We start from the raw sequence: 18,676 nt of genomic DNA on the forward strand, positions 1-18,676 counted from the left end.
CCAACGCGATCTAACAACGCAATCTAACAGCGTGATCTATTGCAACTCAGGAATTTTCTGACCTCCAACATGAAAAAGTGACTCCAAACTCCCTGAAGTTGGAGCACCTACTCCGTAAAGTCGGGAAAATAGCGGTCAGCCATGTTTGAGATGTTCCGACGTGCTGCTGCTTGACTCGGAGATTGGATTTTTTTAACTTGGAAATGCAGATTTCCAGGTTGCCTGAAACGCAGCATTACGTGTTTCTCAGTCAAATTGTTTCTTGAGCGGCCACCTTCCTTCCACTCACAAATCACAGGGTTTTCCACACACACAAGAGGAGTTTTGGTTTTGAATATTCAACAAGTTTAATATTTACTATTGTCAGCCAATGATTGGGACAAATTCACTCTTAATAATCTGGTGTTTTGCCATCCTTGGTTGGGAAGGTGGAATCAGGACTAAAACAGCCCCGCTTCAGTAAGGGGTTTCACCTTCACTGAATAAGTGTGTAAACAGGGAGGTCACAGGAACAGGTGATTAGCTGTATTAGTCTGCAATTTAACCTTTCAAGCTTCTTTGGAAAAACAGAAGCTTGAAATGGATGATGATTTCTACTTTTTCAAGATCATTTTATTGATATTTAACTGCAAAATATTGCCTTCTTTCACCAGCTTCAACAATGAGCGTCTTCGTGGTAGTTTTGTGAAATAAAATGTTTTTTCTAAGTCAGCTTTAGGCTTGACTCAGGGAAGAGAACACCCCTGCCTTGCATAGACCCGTGGGCTGCACCAATGACACAACCAGGCTTCTCATGATTGGGCATGGGACAGGTGTGCACCAGTGGCTAGGAAAAAAATAACTTCGCTTTGTGGTACAACCACAGAGAACTCCAAAGAAAGAGATCAAAGAACAGACACATCCTTGGGAGAAAAAGGTAGGGCAAAGATGTAGAAGTAATTAAGTGTTAAGTGGCCCAAAGCTGCAGATAGGAGAGAGTGGGAAACAGTGATGGGATGCAAGCTCAGGCTTGATCACCCTGTAGCTGGCCACCTTTGATGAGGATGCCTAGTGTTAAAAGCCCAAAATACCCCCTGATTCAGAATCAGAATAGACGTTATTGTCATTAATGTACAGCTACATACACAAATTTTGTTCTCTGCATTTAACCCATCCCTGAGGGGAGCAGTTAGGGTTAAGGTACTTGTTCAACATTCCACAGTGATGGCCCAGGTGAGATTCAAACCAGTGACCTTAAACACTATGCCACCACTGCCCCGTTCAAAGGAGCACGACTGATGATGCGTCCCAACATTGACATCCTTCTCATATCTGAGACACAGCTCCCACGCCACTCTCAAATGGCACAAAAGACAGTTAAACATCACGTCCCATGTTTTCATTATTGCTGGTTTGCTCACATACTTGTTTTAGAGTTGAAATCAAAGGAAAAACATTGCAATAGGGGAAACATGCAAACTCCACGTGTACTGGCAATGGCCACTGGAGCTCCAAACACTTTGCTTTAAATTTCCTAGGTGAAAAACATAATGGAAGTGGTTCATTGTTAATACGCAGACAAACTTTTACTTGAATGCAGTTACAGTAGCTACATATATGTTTCTTTCTTAACCCACTGTGTTTCTTGCAGTGAATGACTGTGATCAGGAGCTTCTATCCAGGCTTAAGTCCCACGTGTGGATGTCACGCACTCCTGACGCCATTACCTACAAACCAAACTATTTTTTCCCAGGGCCACCGTAAACAAAACACAGCAGCAGCAAGCTCCACGTTGTTGTTGTTGAAGCGCTGCAGTAAGATAGCAAAGTTCCCAGCATTCCTAGCAAGTTTTCGCCAGATTCTGCCTGAAGACAAAGGAGGAGGACGAGTTGTTTCTGCAGACACAACAGACACCAACACACCCTCACCCTGAGCTCACTTCTGGGTTAAAAAAAACTACAACAGCAATAGAATAAATCTTACGAAGACACATTAACCATTTAAAAATGATCTATCTCTATAAAACACATTTTTTGTAACTTTAAAAATTTCTGTAAAAATTTAAACGTAATACCTTTAATGAATGACACGATTATTAATGACACTTTATGAGACTTATTAGGCTTCAATAGTGACTCTGTTTGTTATTGTTACCAAGAGGATGTGTGCATGTTTGTATCTGTTGGAGATGAACTAACTTTATCACACATTTTCTTCATTCATGACCAATCTGAGCATTAATACAGAAAAGACCAAAGTGTTTCGTGTGTTTTCAAACATTTTTTGTTCTTATTTTGTGTATTTTTCTGTAATTTTATGTGTTTATGTTATCATTTTGTCTGTTTTTGTGATCATTTTGTGTATTTCTCTGTAATGTTGTGATTTTTGTTGTTATTTTGTGTATTTTTCTGTAATTTGTGTTTTGTTATTTTGTGTATTTTTCCGTAACTTTGCATGTTCTTGTTATCATTTTGTGTATTTGCCTGTAATTTTGTGTGTACGTGTTGTCATCTTGTATGTTCTGGAGTCATTTGATGTAATTTGGTGGTTTTTGGATGGAGCCTGTGTGCTTTTTTTAATTTATTTTTTTAAATTTAATTATTTATTGTCACATGTGGTCTCTAGGCAGCCAGTTTCCCACGTTTGGCATGAACTCAAGTATCCTGACCACTTTATTGCACACTGGTTCACAAAGCAACACCTTTATTGACCTAAATGAGTAAAACTCGTCATCCAACATCAATAAAATGCATTCCTGAAGGAATGTCACATAAATCATCACAAAGAAGTCAAAGCCTTCTCATAAAAAATCAAAGCTAAAACCTAAAAATCAAGTTCATGTATGTAGCAGAGGTTGATTGCAAAATGTTTTTGGCAATATTGCAAAATTTCAGACAAAAAATCAAGGTCTTTATTTGATTATTTTCAAAATAAAATAATTAACAGATTATTTTTATTTTTTATTTTTATATAGTTAAAACCAATCTTATTTCCTGAAAGAGACGTGCGGAATCAGTAACAGTCCCAGAGGAGTGAGGATTAATCTAATGTCCTAATGGTTAACAAGTGTGCAGTAATCCACCTGCTTTGTACCCAAATGAATTCAGATTTATCCACTCCAAACAGAAACATCACCGTAGGTAAGAACATGAGGTGCACAATGTGTAGCCCAAGGCAGGTTAATCATTACACACACACACACACACACACACACCCTGTATTCTCCCAGGCACAGGCAGGCGTGGGTCTATAAAAGCTGCACCCATAGCAGCTGTATAGAGAGAACCACATATCTGTCAGGGGACAAACACACACTGACACACACACACACACACACACAAACTCAGAATCGTGCACATAGTCACGTACACACACATCTCTCCCTGGGATATGAACCCTCTCGTCCTCACCTGTCTCCTCCTGTGCTTTGGTAAGTCTGGATTTGTTACTTCACATCTTTTGAATGCAGATTGTTGAAATCCGTGAAATGAGGAGGAGAGGAAAGGCAGAGTTTAGGACAAGTGGAGAAGAGAAGAAGAAGAAGAAGTTTCCAGAAAGCTGTAAACCTGCATGTGAGGGCACGTCAGACCCTGAGGGAGGAATTCTGGTGTTTATGAGATAATAAAAAAAAATGTATGTCAGAAGTTTTAAAGTTTGGTTTGTGTTGCTCGTGTCACAACGAATTATGGACCAGGCTTTGGGATGGATCCACAGGTTTTACTGTAAATACCTCGATGTGCTTTGACTAATTCATATTCCACTCAGGTGCAATAGAGTAGTAAATGGAGTGCAATTGTACAGTGTTAACTTCCTGACGAGAAGTTTTCATCAACAAAGTATTTTTAAGTGACTATAACAACAATTTAAAAAAAAAAAGAAAATACTTGTGGACAAAAACTATGATAAAATGTATCCAGTTATGTGTCAACTTTCATCAACAACTCCTCAACAGCTGATAGAACTGAACATGCTTCACCTTCAGCTCCATTCATACTCCCACTGGCACAATACACTTTATAGATAGATTTTTTGATCTACAGTTACTGTATGTACATATATATTTTAATTACATTTTCAGTCATTATCAATTTTGTTTTTATATTTTTCTTTTCCTTGGCTTGTAATCTTTGTGGTATCCAGTGTGGCCAATGGAGTAAGAATTTCATTTTACAGAGAATCATGTTTCCTTGCTGTGCACATGAAACTAAGCACTTTGAAATGAATTGAATTAATAAAAACAAAACTATAATTTTGTCACATGGGACAAAATCCAATCAGAATTCATGTGACTTATTACATCAATTATGTCTAATCCAATATGAGGTTGATCAATGCTGATTTCATCGATACAAAATGTATCAACTATTGTTCTTTATACTCTAGTCGATCTGTAACAAATGCAGTTGACTAGACTAAACGTAACTGAAAAAAGTCATGATGACTAAATCTTGACCTAAACCAAGTTGCGTTTCAATCAGACGACTTTGACTAAAACAAAAGCTAAATTTTGTGTCACATTAACACTGGTGCTGTAGGTGTGATGAAGAGTATGTGGGTCAGTAAGTCTGAATGGCTTCCAGTTAAAACCACCTTAGAGTTATCTCAGATGGCCTCAGTTTGTATAACATTTTTCCGGTTATGAATGTGCATTTCTGATCATTTCCTTCTGTAATGTTCTGTCCCAGTCGTCTGCAGTGCTGCAGGTGCTCAGAAAGCAGAGGCCACAGGTTCCAGTGTAACCACCAACGCAGTGACGGCGGGTCCAGCCTCTGGGGATGGCCTACAGGGTTCTATGAGTGACGATGATGAGCAGGGGGTTGATGAAGAGCCTTCAGGAGGTGACCACGAAAATTTCAGCCTCTACGGTAAGAAAACCAGACAAAGATAGAAGCATATCATCATTCTGTTAGTGTTACTGAAGTAGAAATGAATCGTGCTTCTCAAACAGGGGTCCTAGAACATCAACCACAACCAGAAGCTGTACTCGCTGTGCAGCTTCTGCTAAAGATCCGACAAGAACAGACGATAAATATTTATATTTGTTCATTTTACCAAACTATGTAAAGTCAAAATTCTATTTTAGGAACTTTTAAGTTTAAACTACGACTGCATTTCAGTAAGGCACTCTTTAGTCAAATAGCTTTATTTAGCATGCATTTAGATTTGGTGGTAAGGCTCTGTTCTGTGTGAATATTGTTTTATTTTATATTTAGTATCTAAATCCTTTCGGGGGAAAATGTTGCAAAAATATGGGAAAGGATTATACTCTCAACATGCGATCCCTTTTAAAAATTGATCTTCTGATGATAACTACAGACTACAGATGAAAAATACCCTCCTTGGCTAATTCTGGCTTTTTTATTCATGTTTAATCATGTGTTTTATTAAATTGCACTGTCCCCAATTGAAATAAACTAAACTGAAACTGAAACTTATATCTGAAGCTAATCTCTCCTTCTAAATGTAGCAGCACGTGACTGTTGTTCTCTCTCCATCCAAACAGAGTTGCATTCCACTAAAGATGAGAAGAAGAAGAGAAAAGGCAAAGGCAAGAAGAAAAACAGACACAGGAACAAAAGCACGACTCCCCTCAACACTGCACACCACACAGGCTTCACCAACGGATACACGTCGTCTTTCAACACCACCCAGGACCCCTGCACCTCCGCCTACCTGGGTTACTGCATCCACGGCTACTGCAAGTACATCGAGGGGCTGCAGGAGCCAGTGTGCATGTGAGTCTCAATAGCAAACACCGCAAACTATACTGCTGATACCAGAGTGCTGCTTTTTTGTTTCAAAAACGAAACATGTTATAGTTCCATTTTTTCCAACTAGTGTTTTTCAGGAAAGTTTCCTTTGATCTCCTTGCATGTTTTAACTGTCAACTGCCAGTCTTCTTTGGCGGTATCTGCCGATCGCTTTGATGTGTCCTTGACTTCCGCGTAATAATTCCAGCAAGTTATTTTTGTCTTTCTTTTTTAATAATATGTTCAGGTTTTATTTATATCAGGAAATTGACTTTGATCTCCTCACATTTTTTGAATAGTAAATAGTAAATTTCCTGAAAAACTCGTTGTCTGAATAACAAAAAAAACAACCACATATTATTCAAAAAGAACTTGCTGGAATTATTACGTGGAAGTCAAGGACACATCAAAGCAATCCGCCGATGCCTCTGAGGAAGACTGGCAGTTGACAGTTGAAACATGTCAGGAAATCAAAGTAAATTTCCTGAAAAACTGTTGTGTGAATAAAAGAAAAATATCACATATTATGAAAAAGAACTTTCTGGAATTATTACGCGGAAGTCAAGGACATATCAAAGCGATCGGCAGACGCCTCTGAAGACGACTGCCAGTTGACAGTTGAAACATGTCAGGAAATCAAAGTAAATTTCCTGAAAAATTGTTGTCTGAAATAAAAAAAAAAACCCAAACATATTATTCAAAAAGAACTTGCTGGAATTATTACGCAGAAGTCAAGGACATATCAAAGCAATCAGCAGACGCCTCTGAAGAAGACTGGCAGTTGACAGGAGATTAAAGTGAATTTCCTGAAAAACTGTTGTGTGAATAAAAGACAAATATAACATATTATTCAAAAAGAAGACAAAAAGAACTTGCTCGAATTATTGCTAAATCTTTGTTTGAATCTTCAGATGCATGAAGGGATATGACGGAGAGCGCTGTGGGATCCAAACCCTGGAGACAATTAAAACTCAACCCAACCCAGGAAGCAACACTCAACTGGTGCAAACCATCCTGGTGATCATTGCCGTGGTTCTGTCCGTCATCAGCTGCTCTGCTATCCTGATGATGACCTGCGCTCAGTGAGTCTGACAGATCCAACATTTTTTTAAGAGTGTGATATCAAATCTAAGCAACTATGGGATTATCTTTCTTTCTTTGATGATCTTGTGATATGAAGCAAAGTCATTCACAGATCACACTTTCTTATCAATATGTAACCGAGTGAATGTTGGCCAAAGTCGACAGTCCACACCTCACGGAATAAATCAGTGCAGCCACAAGTCAAACAAAATGTCTAAAGATAAAACAAGTAAAGGAAAGTGAATCTTTTAGGAAGAAGCTGAAACTGTGTCACGTACATCCAAAGGGTTGGGGTTATATTATGGTTAACTTGAATAAAAAAAGAGTTAAACCTTGGAGAGATTACATAGTGGAGCAGATAACACTACATTTATTAATTCATTTCAGAGGAATCTTTCAAATTGTGATACAAGAACAAAAATTGGCACAAATACTCATTAGACCTTACTCTTTTCAAAAAATTCTTGAACTTTAAATTCAAAATGACTGCCATATGCAGTACCAAAATTGTTTTGCAATAAATATGAACAGACTTGGCCAATATGGATGATTCTGACATCAATACCTGACATGGAACCGTGCTAGAAATGGTAGAAAGAAGCCGAGAAGAAGAGTGTTAAGAGTTGAAGTTTTAGCTTTCCCATACACAAAAACCTACTTTTAGACACCAAGAAACAAATTGATCAAAGTGCTGAGATTATGTGTAAAGGGTTTAATGGCATGTAGAGTTGTAGCTACAGATATAGTTTACCTCTGATAGTATGGTTGTGCTGTCATTAGTCAATTGTATGATCAGAACTTGATACTGATGCTTAGCAAAACATACAATGTGCTCGTTTATGGGAGCTAACCTATGCCTTTTGTTTATGTTGGGTGTTGTTTCTATAGTTACAGGTCTCATAAAAACTTCATGGCATCATATCTTGGAACTGGATCAGAGCAGGAGAAGCTACAGAAAACTGTTGAAGGTGTTGTTGTGTGAGGTGGGTGGAGCAAGGACTTTGACCTACTTTTTTATTTATCCATATTTGTTTTTATCAAAGAGTTTACAGCACTTTATGCAGCACCGGATCAAAAGTTATTTTGAGGCCAGAAATTTTCTCTATATACGTTTTACGGGTAATTTAAAACTGATATGTGGAGTTTCTGAGAAACGTCTCGATGTCCAGCCCTAAACCGCTCCACTTCCTCCTACTGCCTCTGCCAATCTACCAGAAGCCACGCCTCGACCTTTCTGCACGCGCATCGTGGAACATAACAAGGTCGCATCGGGTTGCATTGATATAGGTCTATGGGTCAGGTAAGAGCCTAAATCATATTTACGTGTTTGCTGTTGTGACATGTGGCCTAGTTTTCGTGCACAGTTCCACATTCACTTTGATTGACAGTCTCAAAAAACAGGAAGTCGAAGCCTATTGGCTGGGCGATCATGGCGCTCGTTTCCATTTGCATAGGGGTCTGTAGGACGAAGGAGGGACTTATATACATTAATGTTTATGAATGACCACAGGCAGTAGACCATAGTAAAAGACTAGTTAGGTTTTTTTATGCATTTCAAAAAAATGATACATAAACATAGATTTCTCAGAAACTCCAGATATCAGCTTTAAAAAAGCAACAATCAGGTAAAAAGTGGCATTACTTACTTATTACATACTTAGTGATAAGACAGTCCAAAAATCTTACATACAATTCATAGTTTTTAAGGCAACTACATTTCTTACAAATAAAGCAACACAATTTTGTCTCTGAAACACTTTTTCTAACAATCTTGAAACAGACACTGAAGACAGTTTTGCTGTAAAACGATAGCCTCTCAAACCAGATTCATATTTCTACCTCTTGAGCACACAGGACTTCACCAAAACTCAAATATATCACAGTGCATACAATGTTATTATAAACTAGATCATTCAAAGAGAACTGAATATACTCTTGTATCTGGATCAGTGAACATTATCCACTCCAGAATGTAATGGAAACTTCCATGGCTGACAGACAATAAAAACAAATAAATAAACACCAGTGGAAAAATTCTCTCCTGTACGGAGGGAGTTATGAACACGTCATTTAACTTCTTCCTCACGTGGTTCTGAATCCAAACAGGAAGGTGACGGCACAGTTGTTGATAATGCACTCGGTTGCATCACGTGATGTAGAATTCCTAATGGAGGAATTCTTTGGGATTAGCGTTTCCTAATGGTGTGTGTGTGGACACACACACACACACACACACACACACACACACACACACACACACACACACACACACACACACACACACCATCCCCATCCATTCACCTGCATGTCCAAACCAACCCAGCACTGACACAGATCGTACACGTGACGCCTTCACTGTAAGCCCTTAATGAGCTGTGGTTGGATCTCACTGACTGTGTCATTCACAAATGTGTGCAAACATAATGTTAATGTGCATCGAGATGTTCCCTTCTGGGATTCCCCTTGTGTACTGTGTAAAAGTTGGAGGCAAGCAGGGGTTCTCAACCTCGGGGTCAGGACCCCATTTTGGGTTGCAAGACACTGGCCTTCAAGCCTTTAAGAAACTAAGAACATTTTATGGACAATTTGTGCCCCTTTTTACTTATTTTTACCCTTTTTCTGCACTTACACCAAACATGCCATATTTTAACCTATTTTCATCACTTTTTCTCACCATATTTTTGCTCCTTTTAATGCATTTTTGCTACATTACTCCCATTTCTGCCACTTCTCCATCAAATTTCAATATCTTGTCTGCAGATTTCTTTCAACTTTAAAGACATTTTTCAGCACCATTTCCAACCTAATGTTGCGCATGTTGACACAATATTGTCACTTTTTTTACCTTTTTTCACCACATTTTAAGTTTATTTTTGCCAATTTAACCACATTTATGATTTTCCTGTTTAAATTAATTTTCGCTACATTTTTAAATTCCACGACCCACACTTTGCAACTTTTAAACAGTATCCGTGTATTCTAAAATCCCATTTCACCACCTTTTCTGCCATTTTTGGTCACTTTTAACACATTTTCTTACTGATTAAAACAAGGATTTATATCTTTAAGATGACTATATACTCTGGCGCAACTAATAATAAACTTCCGGGATAACAGTGGATATTATTCAGATAAATAAATAAATGTGGTTTTCACAGATTCATAGAACAATGGACCATCATTTTGCTGACTTTATGGATGGACCCCAAGACTCTCTCCCCTTTATTCCCACTTATAGATGGCCCTGTGTCTCCACATGACTGTTGTTTAATGTTCATGTCTGTGTTTAACCACCTTCAGGTACAGTGGGGGTCCCTGATCTATGGAACCTTTATTTTAGCTATGGCGTAGAGTAGGGGTGTCAAACTCATTCTAATTATTAATTATTAAGTTATTTCAACATTATTGTGCCCTATTTTATATTTCCACCTGCAACTAATATGATAAGTATGCAAGACACCGACAAAATACACGCAATAAGTGACAGAAATCAGTCCCTGTAGGATCTTCACTTAAACTTCCTTCATTTTGTGACCAATTTTAATTTAATTTGGGGAAATTTTGTTGAATAATTTCAGACGAAATTGTAGGATTTTGAAAAATTTTAGTTCTTGCACCAATTTATGATTGAAAATGACTGCCGTCATGTGATATAAGCTTGGGAAGTATTGTGGAGTTTTGTTTAATTTATGTATTTGGAAAGGCTGAGAAATCTACAACTGAATTATTTGGTGATTTACACAATTATCCATTTTTTCCCCCCACGTGATTTTTAGTATACACGACTTTTGTTTTTGTTTGTCCGCAGGGGGCTGCATCATCATCATCATCATCATCATCATCATCATCATCATCATCATCATCATCATCTACAGACTACAGGCAGAGAAGAAAAAGATGACATCAACACACGCCGTATAAAAGCACTTATTAGAACCGTAATTTATTTAGATTACACTTATTTATTACCTTTTCTGTGTTGTAATGCTATGATATAAGCTTTGTGCGAACGTTGAGCGTTCGTCCTATTGATGCTCCCTAAGTTTAGTTGTATTTATTGCACTGCTTTGTTATAGGTCAGAGACAGAAGCATCACCTCACTGTGTGAAAAGAGATTAAATTTCTTTAACAATGAAGTATCTCTGTGTTATGTGAAGGTTTCTTTTTTTGTTGTTGTTTACATTCTTGCCTCAGCTCCACTTTGTTTAGGTATCTACTCACTGATTAAACAGATAGTGACTGTTTGTGAGACAAATTTCTTTGGAATTTTGAAGCTTTAGAATAGTTTTCGTGCATGTGTGGCTTCACATTTATGGCATTACAACCTCGATCCGATTACTCACGTTAACCTTTCAGGTTCTACTTTGAGCACTCACGTGACACATTGTTCCACAGTTTGATGAGGTCAATAAATAAGGGTGTAGTTGTTTTGTATGAGATATTTTTAGAATGTTTGAGTCAAACAGCTCAAACAAAAGACCTGAACACAAAGAAGTCTAAACTTAGACTGTCTAGAACAGTGTTATCAACCTAGGGGTCGGAATCTCACGTGGGGTCACTTGGAATTAAAATGGGGTCGCCTGAAATGTCTAGTAAATGGTGTGAAAAAAAAAAAAAATGATTAAAATGTTAACATTTTTTTAATAATTATTCTTTTTCAAATGCATCACACACAATATATACCCTAACCTTTCTCAAATATAACATTTCTGAGGTGGCTATTGTTTGTAACACACTTTAATAAACTTGATCGAAAACTAATTCTAAGAGAAAAAAAAAAGTCTCTATATCAAAATGGGGTCATGACCCAAAAAAGGTTTGGAACCTCTGGTTTAGAAGCATAGGTCAGCATATAGTGAGACTCTGGTGTCAGTTGTTCCTACCTTTATTCTTACTTTATGTTTTATCACAAAAATCAAATGAACAACTTGAAAAAATATCTTTAAACAAGTATGTTCAAAGGCTGAGTCACCATTAATCTGCATACAAACCTGCCTTGGTTTCACCCTCACCTTAAAAAGTTTATTGTACAAACGTGATTATATTGTAGTGTCTTCAGGACAGTTCATAGGAACGATGCAGTAATAACGCCACTTTATCCGCTGTCATAATTATAATGTTATGTAATACTTGTTCCCGTTTGACCCTGATACATGCAGTTCAAAGTTGTGTCATTAGATGCCATTACATTAAACAAGGCTGGCACAGATTATTCCAAACATGATTGATGTTTGTGACAGATATGGAGGCTCACCTTGCTCTTACTCACATGTTTTTCTCCAGTCCTGCTTGGGTGAATTTTTGGAGAGTTGATTTTGATACAATGTCCAAGGTATCGTCAAAAACCGTTGTTATCGCGGCACACATTGGTATTTTTGGTCATTTGCTATTTTGCTAAGTAATAGCCTTCACCTCTGTCAGAATCAGAATCAGAAAAAAAGTTTATTACTCCCTGAGAGGTAATTAGAAATTCTAAATATGGTTGTTAAATGTCAACTTTTTATTAACTGAAAACCTGTCACGGCTGCTTCCAGTACACAGTGGATTAATGAGGTTATGTACTGTTTATAGGATATTGAAGAAGGGGAAATGTTAAGAAATTCTACAATGAATGGCAAAGGTTTATGGATTTAAAAAAATGTATTTATGCAGCAATATTTTTTATTTTATTTTATTTTTTGTTCTTTTTCTTTGTTTCTCTTCTTTTTCTTCTTTTTTGTTTCTTTCTTTTCAATTTCCTTCTCTTTTTTTTGTTTTTCTTTTTTTTCTAAAAATGAAAAAAATTAAAGAATTATGCATCAATATAACCGCCTTTGCCCCCCTCCCTCTTTTTTTTTTTTATTTAAATAATGTATCTAATATTTTTTATTTTTTATTAATATTTGTTTTTGGTGTACGGTATTTGTTTCTTTAAGTATTCTAACATCTAACATCTAAACTGGATGGTGTGTCCATTAAAAGATCTAAACAAATGCCTTGTTTCTCTTGTGTACGCTTCAATAAAAAATCTGCATATCATGCTTCTGTGTATGATCCATTTTTATTTAGAAAGTGTTTATTTGTACGGTTGCCTTACGTACAACCCCCGGTGCTATAGGTACGGTTACCGAAGTACAACTATGTAGCGTCTTAGGGTTAGGTTTAGGTTTAGGGTTAGGGTTAGGGTTAGGGTTAGGTTATAACCCAATATCGCAACACTTTTTAGGGTTAGGGTTAGGTTTAGGGTTAGGGTTAGGGTTAGGTTTAGGGTTAGGATTAGGTTTAGGGTTAGGTTTAGGGTAAAGTCTAAATTGACCAATGACTGACCTGACACAGATAGCCACTGCCTTTTTATTTGCACAAAGTATCCCTTTAACATCACTCATTAAGAGCAATAACTGCTGATATACACTGATAGAGCTTTTGCTCCATTAGTCGTCAATCAATCAGAAAAGACTCGTGAATCCTGATGTTTACGTATTTCCTTCCTCAGTTTCTGGTTTCCTGAGAACAAAGACGACCTCATGTGGAAAAGGATGTTTATTAATCAGCCTCGTACGTCTCTGACTCACAGTCAGATACAATAGATAAGTCTTCAAGAACTCATTCACACGTTTCATTCTGGGTTTGTGATATCAACGTTGCGTCATCGCAGACGGAAAGGTGAGGCAAGGTGGGAGGGTCATCATAGTTCGGGTAAACATTGACTGCCTTGCTGTTTGAACGCTGCGTAACCCATTCATCAACACAAGTCTATTCATCTGATGGACTAAATCAGTTTATATGGGTGTGGTGAGGGTTGATAGTTTCGCTGCGACAAAGGTATGTCCTTTAGCTTTTGTGGGTGACCATGGTAACGGAGTAAACACACAGTCAGATGCTGGTCAGCTCAAATAAAGGACATGTTGGAATTTCATGGGTGTGGAGACATGATTTATTTGTTTATGTTTTATTTTACCTTCACAAGGCAGTCGGGTCATAGCCAAGCAAAGCTATTTTTATTTTCTTTGGTTTTTATGTGTCATTTATAACTTTAAGACCTTCATCAAGAATCATTTATATGTTAAGTGTTTGAAAATATGCGATTTGATGCAGGGCCAGCAGAATATTAAAATAAAATAAATATAAATATGGGCAGAAGATTAGCAGGTATAGTTACAGATTTGTAATATTAATATTCAGTTAAGACAAAACATGTAGAGTGATTGTAAAGGGTGTGTTTCACGTTTATTATACCTTTTTTATTATGAAAAATATCAAAAATTCCACATTTTAAGACGTGAGTTTACAAGTTGATCATTTCTGATACTGTTTCAGAGTGAAAACAACAACAGCAACAATAACAGACATTGTTTGCAATGCATTTTCCTTGTTAAAGAAGAAAAAAATGCAGACATTATAGTTACTGTATTGGAACAATATTGATTTTCCATTTTCCATCATTCATTTTTCTCTTACTTTAACATTTAATCAATTCCGTTTGTGGGTAATTCTTTCTCTTTTCTTACAAATCAGTGGAAATCATGGTGGTGTGTATCCAACGGAGCTGTTTTTCTGTAAGAAAAGAGTAAACTCCAGGTTTTTTCGTGTAACCGCATGTGCCACCAAAAGCTGTGACGCCGACTAAACCTCCGTTGCACAGCAGCGGCCCTCCAGAATCCCCCTTTAGAGTAAACAACACAATATTAGTTACTTTCAGGTGCAATCACCCTAGTTAGGTTGGTGAAATAAGTGAATGGCAAAGTCTCTCCATGCTTACTCTGCAGGTGTCGGCTGATATGATGCCATGAGAAAAAGAACCAGCACAGACCAGGCTACGGCCAATGAAGGGTTTCCACTTGTATAGCATGTTGCACTTCATTCTGTCCATCACAGTCACGTTGACAGAACGTAGAACGTCAGACATTTTAAACACCGTAGGATTCTTGGTGGTTTCTCCCCATCCAGCAACCAGACAAGAGGTACCAGGTAGAGGATCTTCAACGGCTCTCCCCAGTCTGAGACACTCCACTGTACTGGTTTGCATTGCTGGTTTGTTAAGCTACAATTTACAAACAAACAAGGATTCAGCATAAATATATATATATAAATAAAAATATACAAAGTGCAAATTATATGCAAAGGATACATCTAACTTAGTCATAGGTGTCAAACTACAGGCCTGTGGGCCAAATTTGGTCTGCAAGAATATCTATTCCGGCCTGCGAGTGAAAATTACAACAAACACTACTCTTTATAAATCACCAAAAAAAGTTGTCGACGTAGTTATAGTTCATTTCAATAAAACTCAACCAAAATACAATGTGGCTTTATTAGTAAATTGACTCCACAGCAACATCATTCATCCGAGAGAGACAAAAAAGGCCCAGCCATCCGCCTACCAAACCAGAAGCTGGACAGCTAGCCATGGCCCAGGATTGGAAGATGCTGGTCGATATAGCATCCATTTCCCTCAGGCCAGACTTGGTACTCTGGCCCCCCTCACTGAAGACTGTTTACCTCATGGAACTTACAGTACCATGGGAGATCTTGGCTGAAGAATTGTGGTACACAGAATTGGCAGCAGACGCTCAACAACGAGGATGGAACGCAAAAGTCTATCAAGTTGAAGTGGGATGCAGAGGTTTTGTGGTTTCCACCACCAGTAGGCTGCTGAAAGCCCTTTGCATACATGGTCGAGCTCTGCAACATGTAATTAAATCAGCCTCTGATGTGAACAGAAGAAGCAGCCAGTGGATATGGACCAAGCAGAGGGACACGAGCTGGGCTCAAAGACCATCATGTCAAGGTATGCGGTCAGCTTTAGGCTTGACTCAGGGAAGAGGACGCCCCTGCCTTGCATAGTCCTGTGGGCTGCGCCAATGAAGCAACCAGGCTTCTCATAATTAGGAATGGAACAGGTGTGCACCAGTCGGTGAGGGAATGACATCACTTAGGAGGCAGATCAAACAGCAGCTAAAGAGAACTCCAAAAGAATAGGGCACAGACCGAGAGTGAAGTGTAGCAGAAAGCTGCAAATTGGAGAGCATGGGAAACAGTTGTGGGACGCAAGCTCAGGCTTGATCGCCCTGTAGCTGACCACCTTTGATGAGGATGTCGAGTGTTAAAAAAGCCAAAACACCCCTTTATTCAAAGGAACACAACTGATGATATGTCCCAAATTACATCCCTCCCATATCTGAGACACCACTCCCACGCCACTCTCAAATGGTAAACCTCATGAGACTAGCATCTTTTGGCACAAAGGACAGTTTAACTCACGTCACATGTTTAATGTTTCTGATTTTTAGCAGTAATATGGAATCACAAACCCAGAAAATTCTAGTAAATTATCCAACAGAATTCTGGCAAATTACATTGCACATTTTGAGTGAATTAGTTGCTTATTCAAGGATCTCTGAGCATTTGCTTGACTTCTAGGCAAGGCAAGGCAAGGCAAATGTATTTGTATAGCACATTTCATACACAAGGCAACTCAATGTGCGTTACATGATCAAAAATTGCAACAGAGAACAGCTTAAAATGAATAAGAACATTTAAAATCATCAGTAAAATCAATTAAAATCATCAACAAACACATTACATCAACATGATCAAAAATCTCCCTCTCAGTCATAAGCAGGAGAGAAAAAGAGTGCTTTTAACTTCAATATTCTAGAATATTGAAGTATCTTACAATATTTCTTATAAGTGAAAGAGCAAACTGGAGAACCACATTTTTTAGTTTTTGCATTTTTTCCATCACAAAAAACATGGATTTTTCTGATTCATTACTGAGTTAAAATGTATTAGATTATAATCACGCTATGAAATGAGCAAAAAAAATAGGTTGATGTTATTACTGTTTTTCCTCCTGTTATTATTACCTTGCTGCTCACTTTTAAATCCCTTCTCTGGTTATTAATACTTTTTTTTAATGTTATTTTTAATGGTATAATAACAATTAGTATTTTAGGCAGAAAAAAATGTATACATATCATTTATATACTTTAGGTCATTTACCTGATTCTCAGACTATACTCTTTACAATGTCATTGTTTCTAGACACAAAGTGATCCTGAGTACATATTTTCTTTTCATGCGTAATAAATAAAGCAAAGAAAGCGATGTTTAATCTGTGAGCACTTTAATCTCACATACCTTCAACAGCATGAGGTCGTTGACCCGTTCAACGTCATCATAACAAGGATGAGGAACACTTTTTACTACTTTTCTTAGCTGCCACTCCTTTTCCTTCATTTTAGTATTGTGCACTCCCAGCACCACATTCAGTCTGCTGCAGAGAAAAAAAAACAGAACAGAATTTTAAGACAATTTGACAATTATTTCTGTGCTGTCGCTACTAATACTAATCTAATAAGAGCACTCAGAGAGCACAGACCTGCACCAAGTGCCAAAAACTGACGAAACTAAGTCAGATTGAGTTGCTTGGCGGAGGTCTGAGCTCTTCGAGTGCTTTTCTTGTTCTGTATATTTTTCTCTTATTTTGCATAATATGGTTGTCGTTTTTGTGTGTTGTTGGTATTATTTCAATTATTCTATCTCAGTGTGCGTGTTTTTGGTGTCATTTGGTTGTTTCTTATGTCGTTTAGTATGTTGCTGGTAATATTCAGTAATATTATAATTTTTAAACTCCATAAAAACTCTCAAGTAGTGCTATCGTGTACCCCAAGGACAGGGGTCTACAACCTGTGGCTCTGGAGTCTAATGTGGTTCTTTGATTCTTATGCAATGTCTCCTTATAAACCGGCCAATAAGGGGCGCTGTGTATGGATAGAATGTCGGTATATTGATACAGCAACCGTACGGATTGCCACTGTATAGAATTTATTACAATGTATTGTCTTCATTGAGAAGGTATTTTCCGGCGAGATGAGGCAAAATGGCTCCTTTGAGAGTAAAGGTTGCAGACCCCTGCCCTAGGAGTACACATACCCCCATTTGAAAAACACTGGTTCAGAGAATAATCTGAGCTACAATCATGTGCTTTAGGTTCTTCTTACTCAGAACAATGGGCCGCGGTCAGAACCCATAGTGGATCGATCAGAATCCCACCACAGTCCGGTTCAAGAAAAGCCATGAAACGCAACGTGTGAGATTCCACTTCTTCTCCACCAAAGATGTCAGAACCATGACCTGAATCAACACGGAATGAAGCCAGTGTTTCTGTCAACAACTGATGAAGTTATACACTGTGTAATCATGTGTAGGTATTGTAAGTGTTACTCACCAAAGCCAACAAGGAAAAGAACACAGAAGCTCTTCAAGCAGGACATTTTTCATGTGAGCAGATGTTAGTGAAGAAAGAGTGTAGCAGCTCTCTGTTATAAAGGCCCATTTAAAGGATGTGGTCTGGTCTGACCACAAACTGTCTCAACTAAACTGAGTATGAAAAAAATCATTTTTCTAATGGTTATGACTGAGAGGGAGATTTTTAATAATTTAATTGTTGATTCAAACACCGGTTAATAATGTTCTCACTGATTTTTTTTTTTTTAACCCTGATTAATGTTTCCTTGTACCTTCATATAAAGCACTATCCCAAGAAGTAATAATTCAATACACACTGTATTTTTTTTTTAAAGTTTGATCAGATAAATACTTGCATGCAGTTATGGGACAATGAAAAGAGTAAAAAAAAAAAGAAAAGCATTTTTTCCGATTTTAAAAGACTGACAACCAGGAACCACTGCATATATGCAACGAATCATTAGTGACATGAACAGTTTATGTACACACTGTAGCTTAAAGCTGATCAAATTACAGAAAGCTGAGACATATACAAAGTTGTTTACTGAAGGCCCAAACATGTTGGAGCCGGAAAACCCGACCAACTTTTTTCCAATTTTAAGGGGCTAGCGTGTCCACCATGTACTGTATAGGAG

At 37.7% G+C, this 18,676-nt stretch overlaps 2 protein-coding genes across 2 annotated transcripts; one reads left to right on the forward strand and one right to left on the reverse strand.

Moving 5' to 3' along the window:
* Window positions 1-3,248: 3,248 nt before the first annotated feature.
* areg (amphiregulin) lies at window positions 3,249-10,951 on the forward strand. The gene is made up of 6 exons (XM_028457659.1): window positions 3,249-3,409; window positions 4,665-4,844; window positions 5,483-5,714; window positions 6,641-6,811; window positions 7,701-7,795; window positions 10,621-10,951. Exons 1-5 carry the CDS (start codon window positions 3,370-3,372, stop codon window positions 7,792-7,794), a joined length of 717 nt encoding a protein of 238 aa, XP_028313460.1. The 5' UTR covers window positions 3,249-3,369; the 3' UTR covers window position 7,795; window positions 10,621-10,951.
* A 3,283-nt stretch (window positions 10,952-14,234) lies between these two features.
* On the reverse strand, window positions 14,235-18,080 carry LOC114470016 (granzyme A-like). Its single transcript, XM_028457995.1, has 5 exons — window positions 18,022-18,080; window positions 17,795-17,927; window positions 16,932-17,067; window positions 14,551-14,832; window positions 14,235-14,454 (listed from the first exon to the last, which is right to left on the reverse strand). The coding sequence occupies exons 1-5, from the start codon at window positions 18,065-18,067 to the stop codon at window positions 14,296-14,298; spliced, it is 756 nt and encodes a 251-aa protein (XP_028313796.1). The 5' UTR covers window positions 18,068-18,080; the 3' UTR covers window positions 14,235-14,295.
* Between the last annotated feature and the right edge of the window lie 596 nt (window positions 18,081-18,676).

Source organism: Gouania willdenowi, chromosome 9 (assembly GCF_900634775.1).
Source record: "Gouania willdenowi chromosome 9, fGouWil2.1, whole genome shotgun sequence".
Taxonomy (NCBI): Eukaryota; Metazoa; Chordata; class Actinopteri; order Blenniiformes; family Gobiesocidae; genus Gouania; species Gouania willdenowi.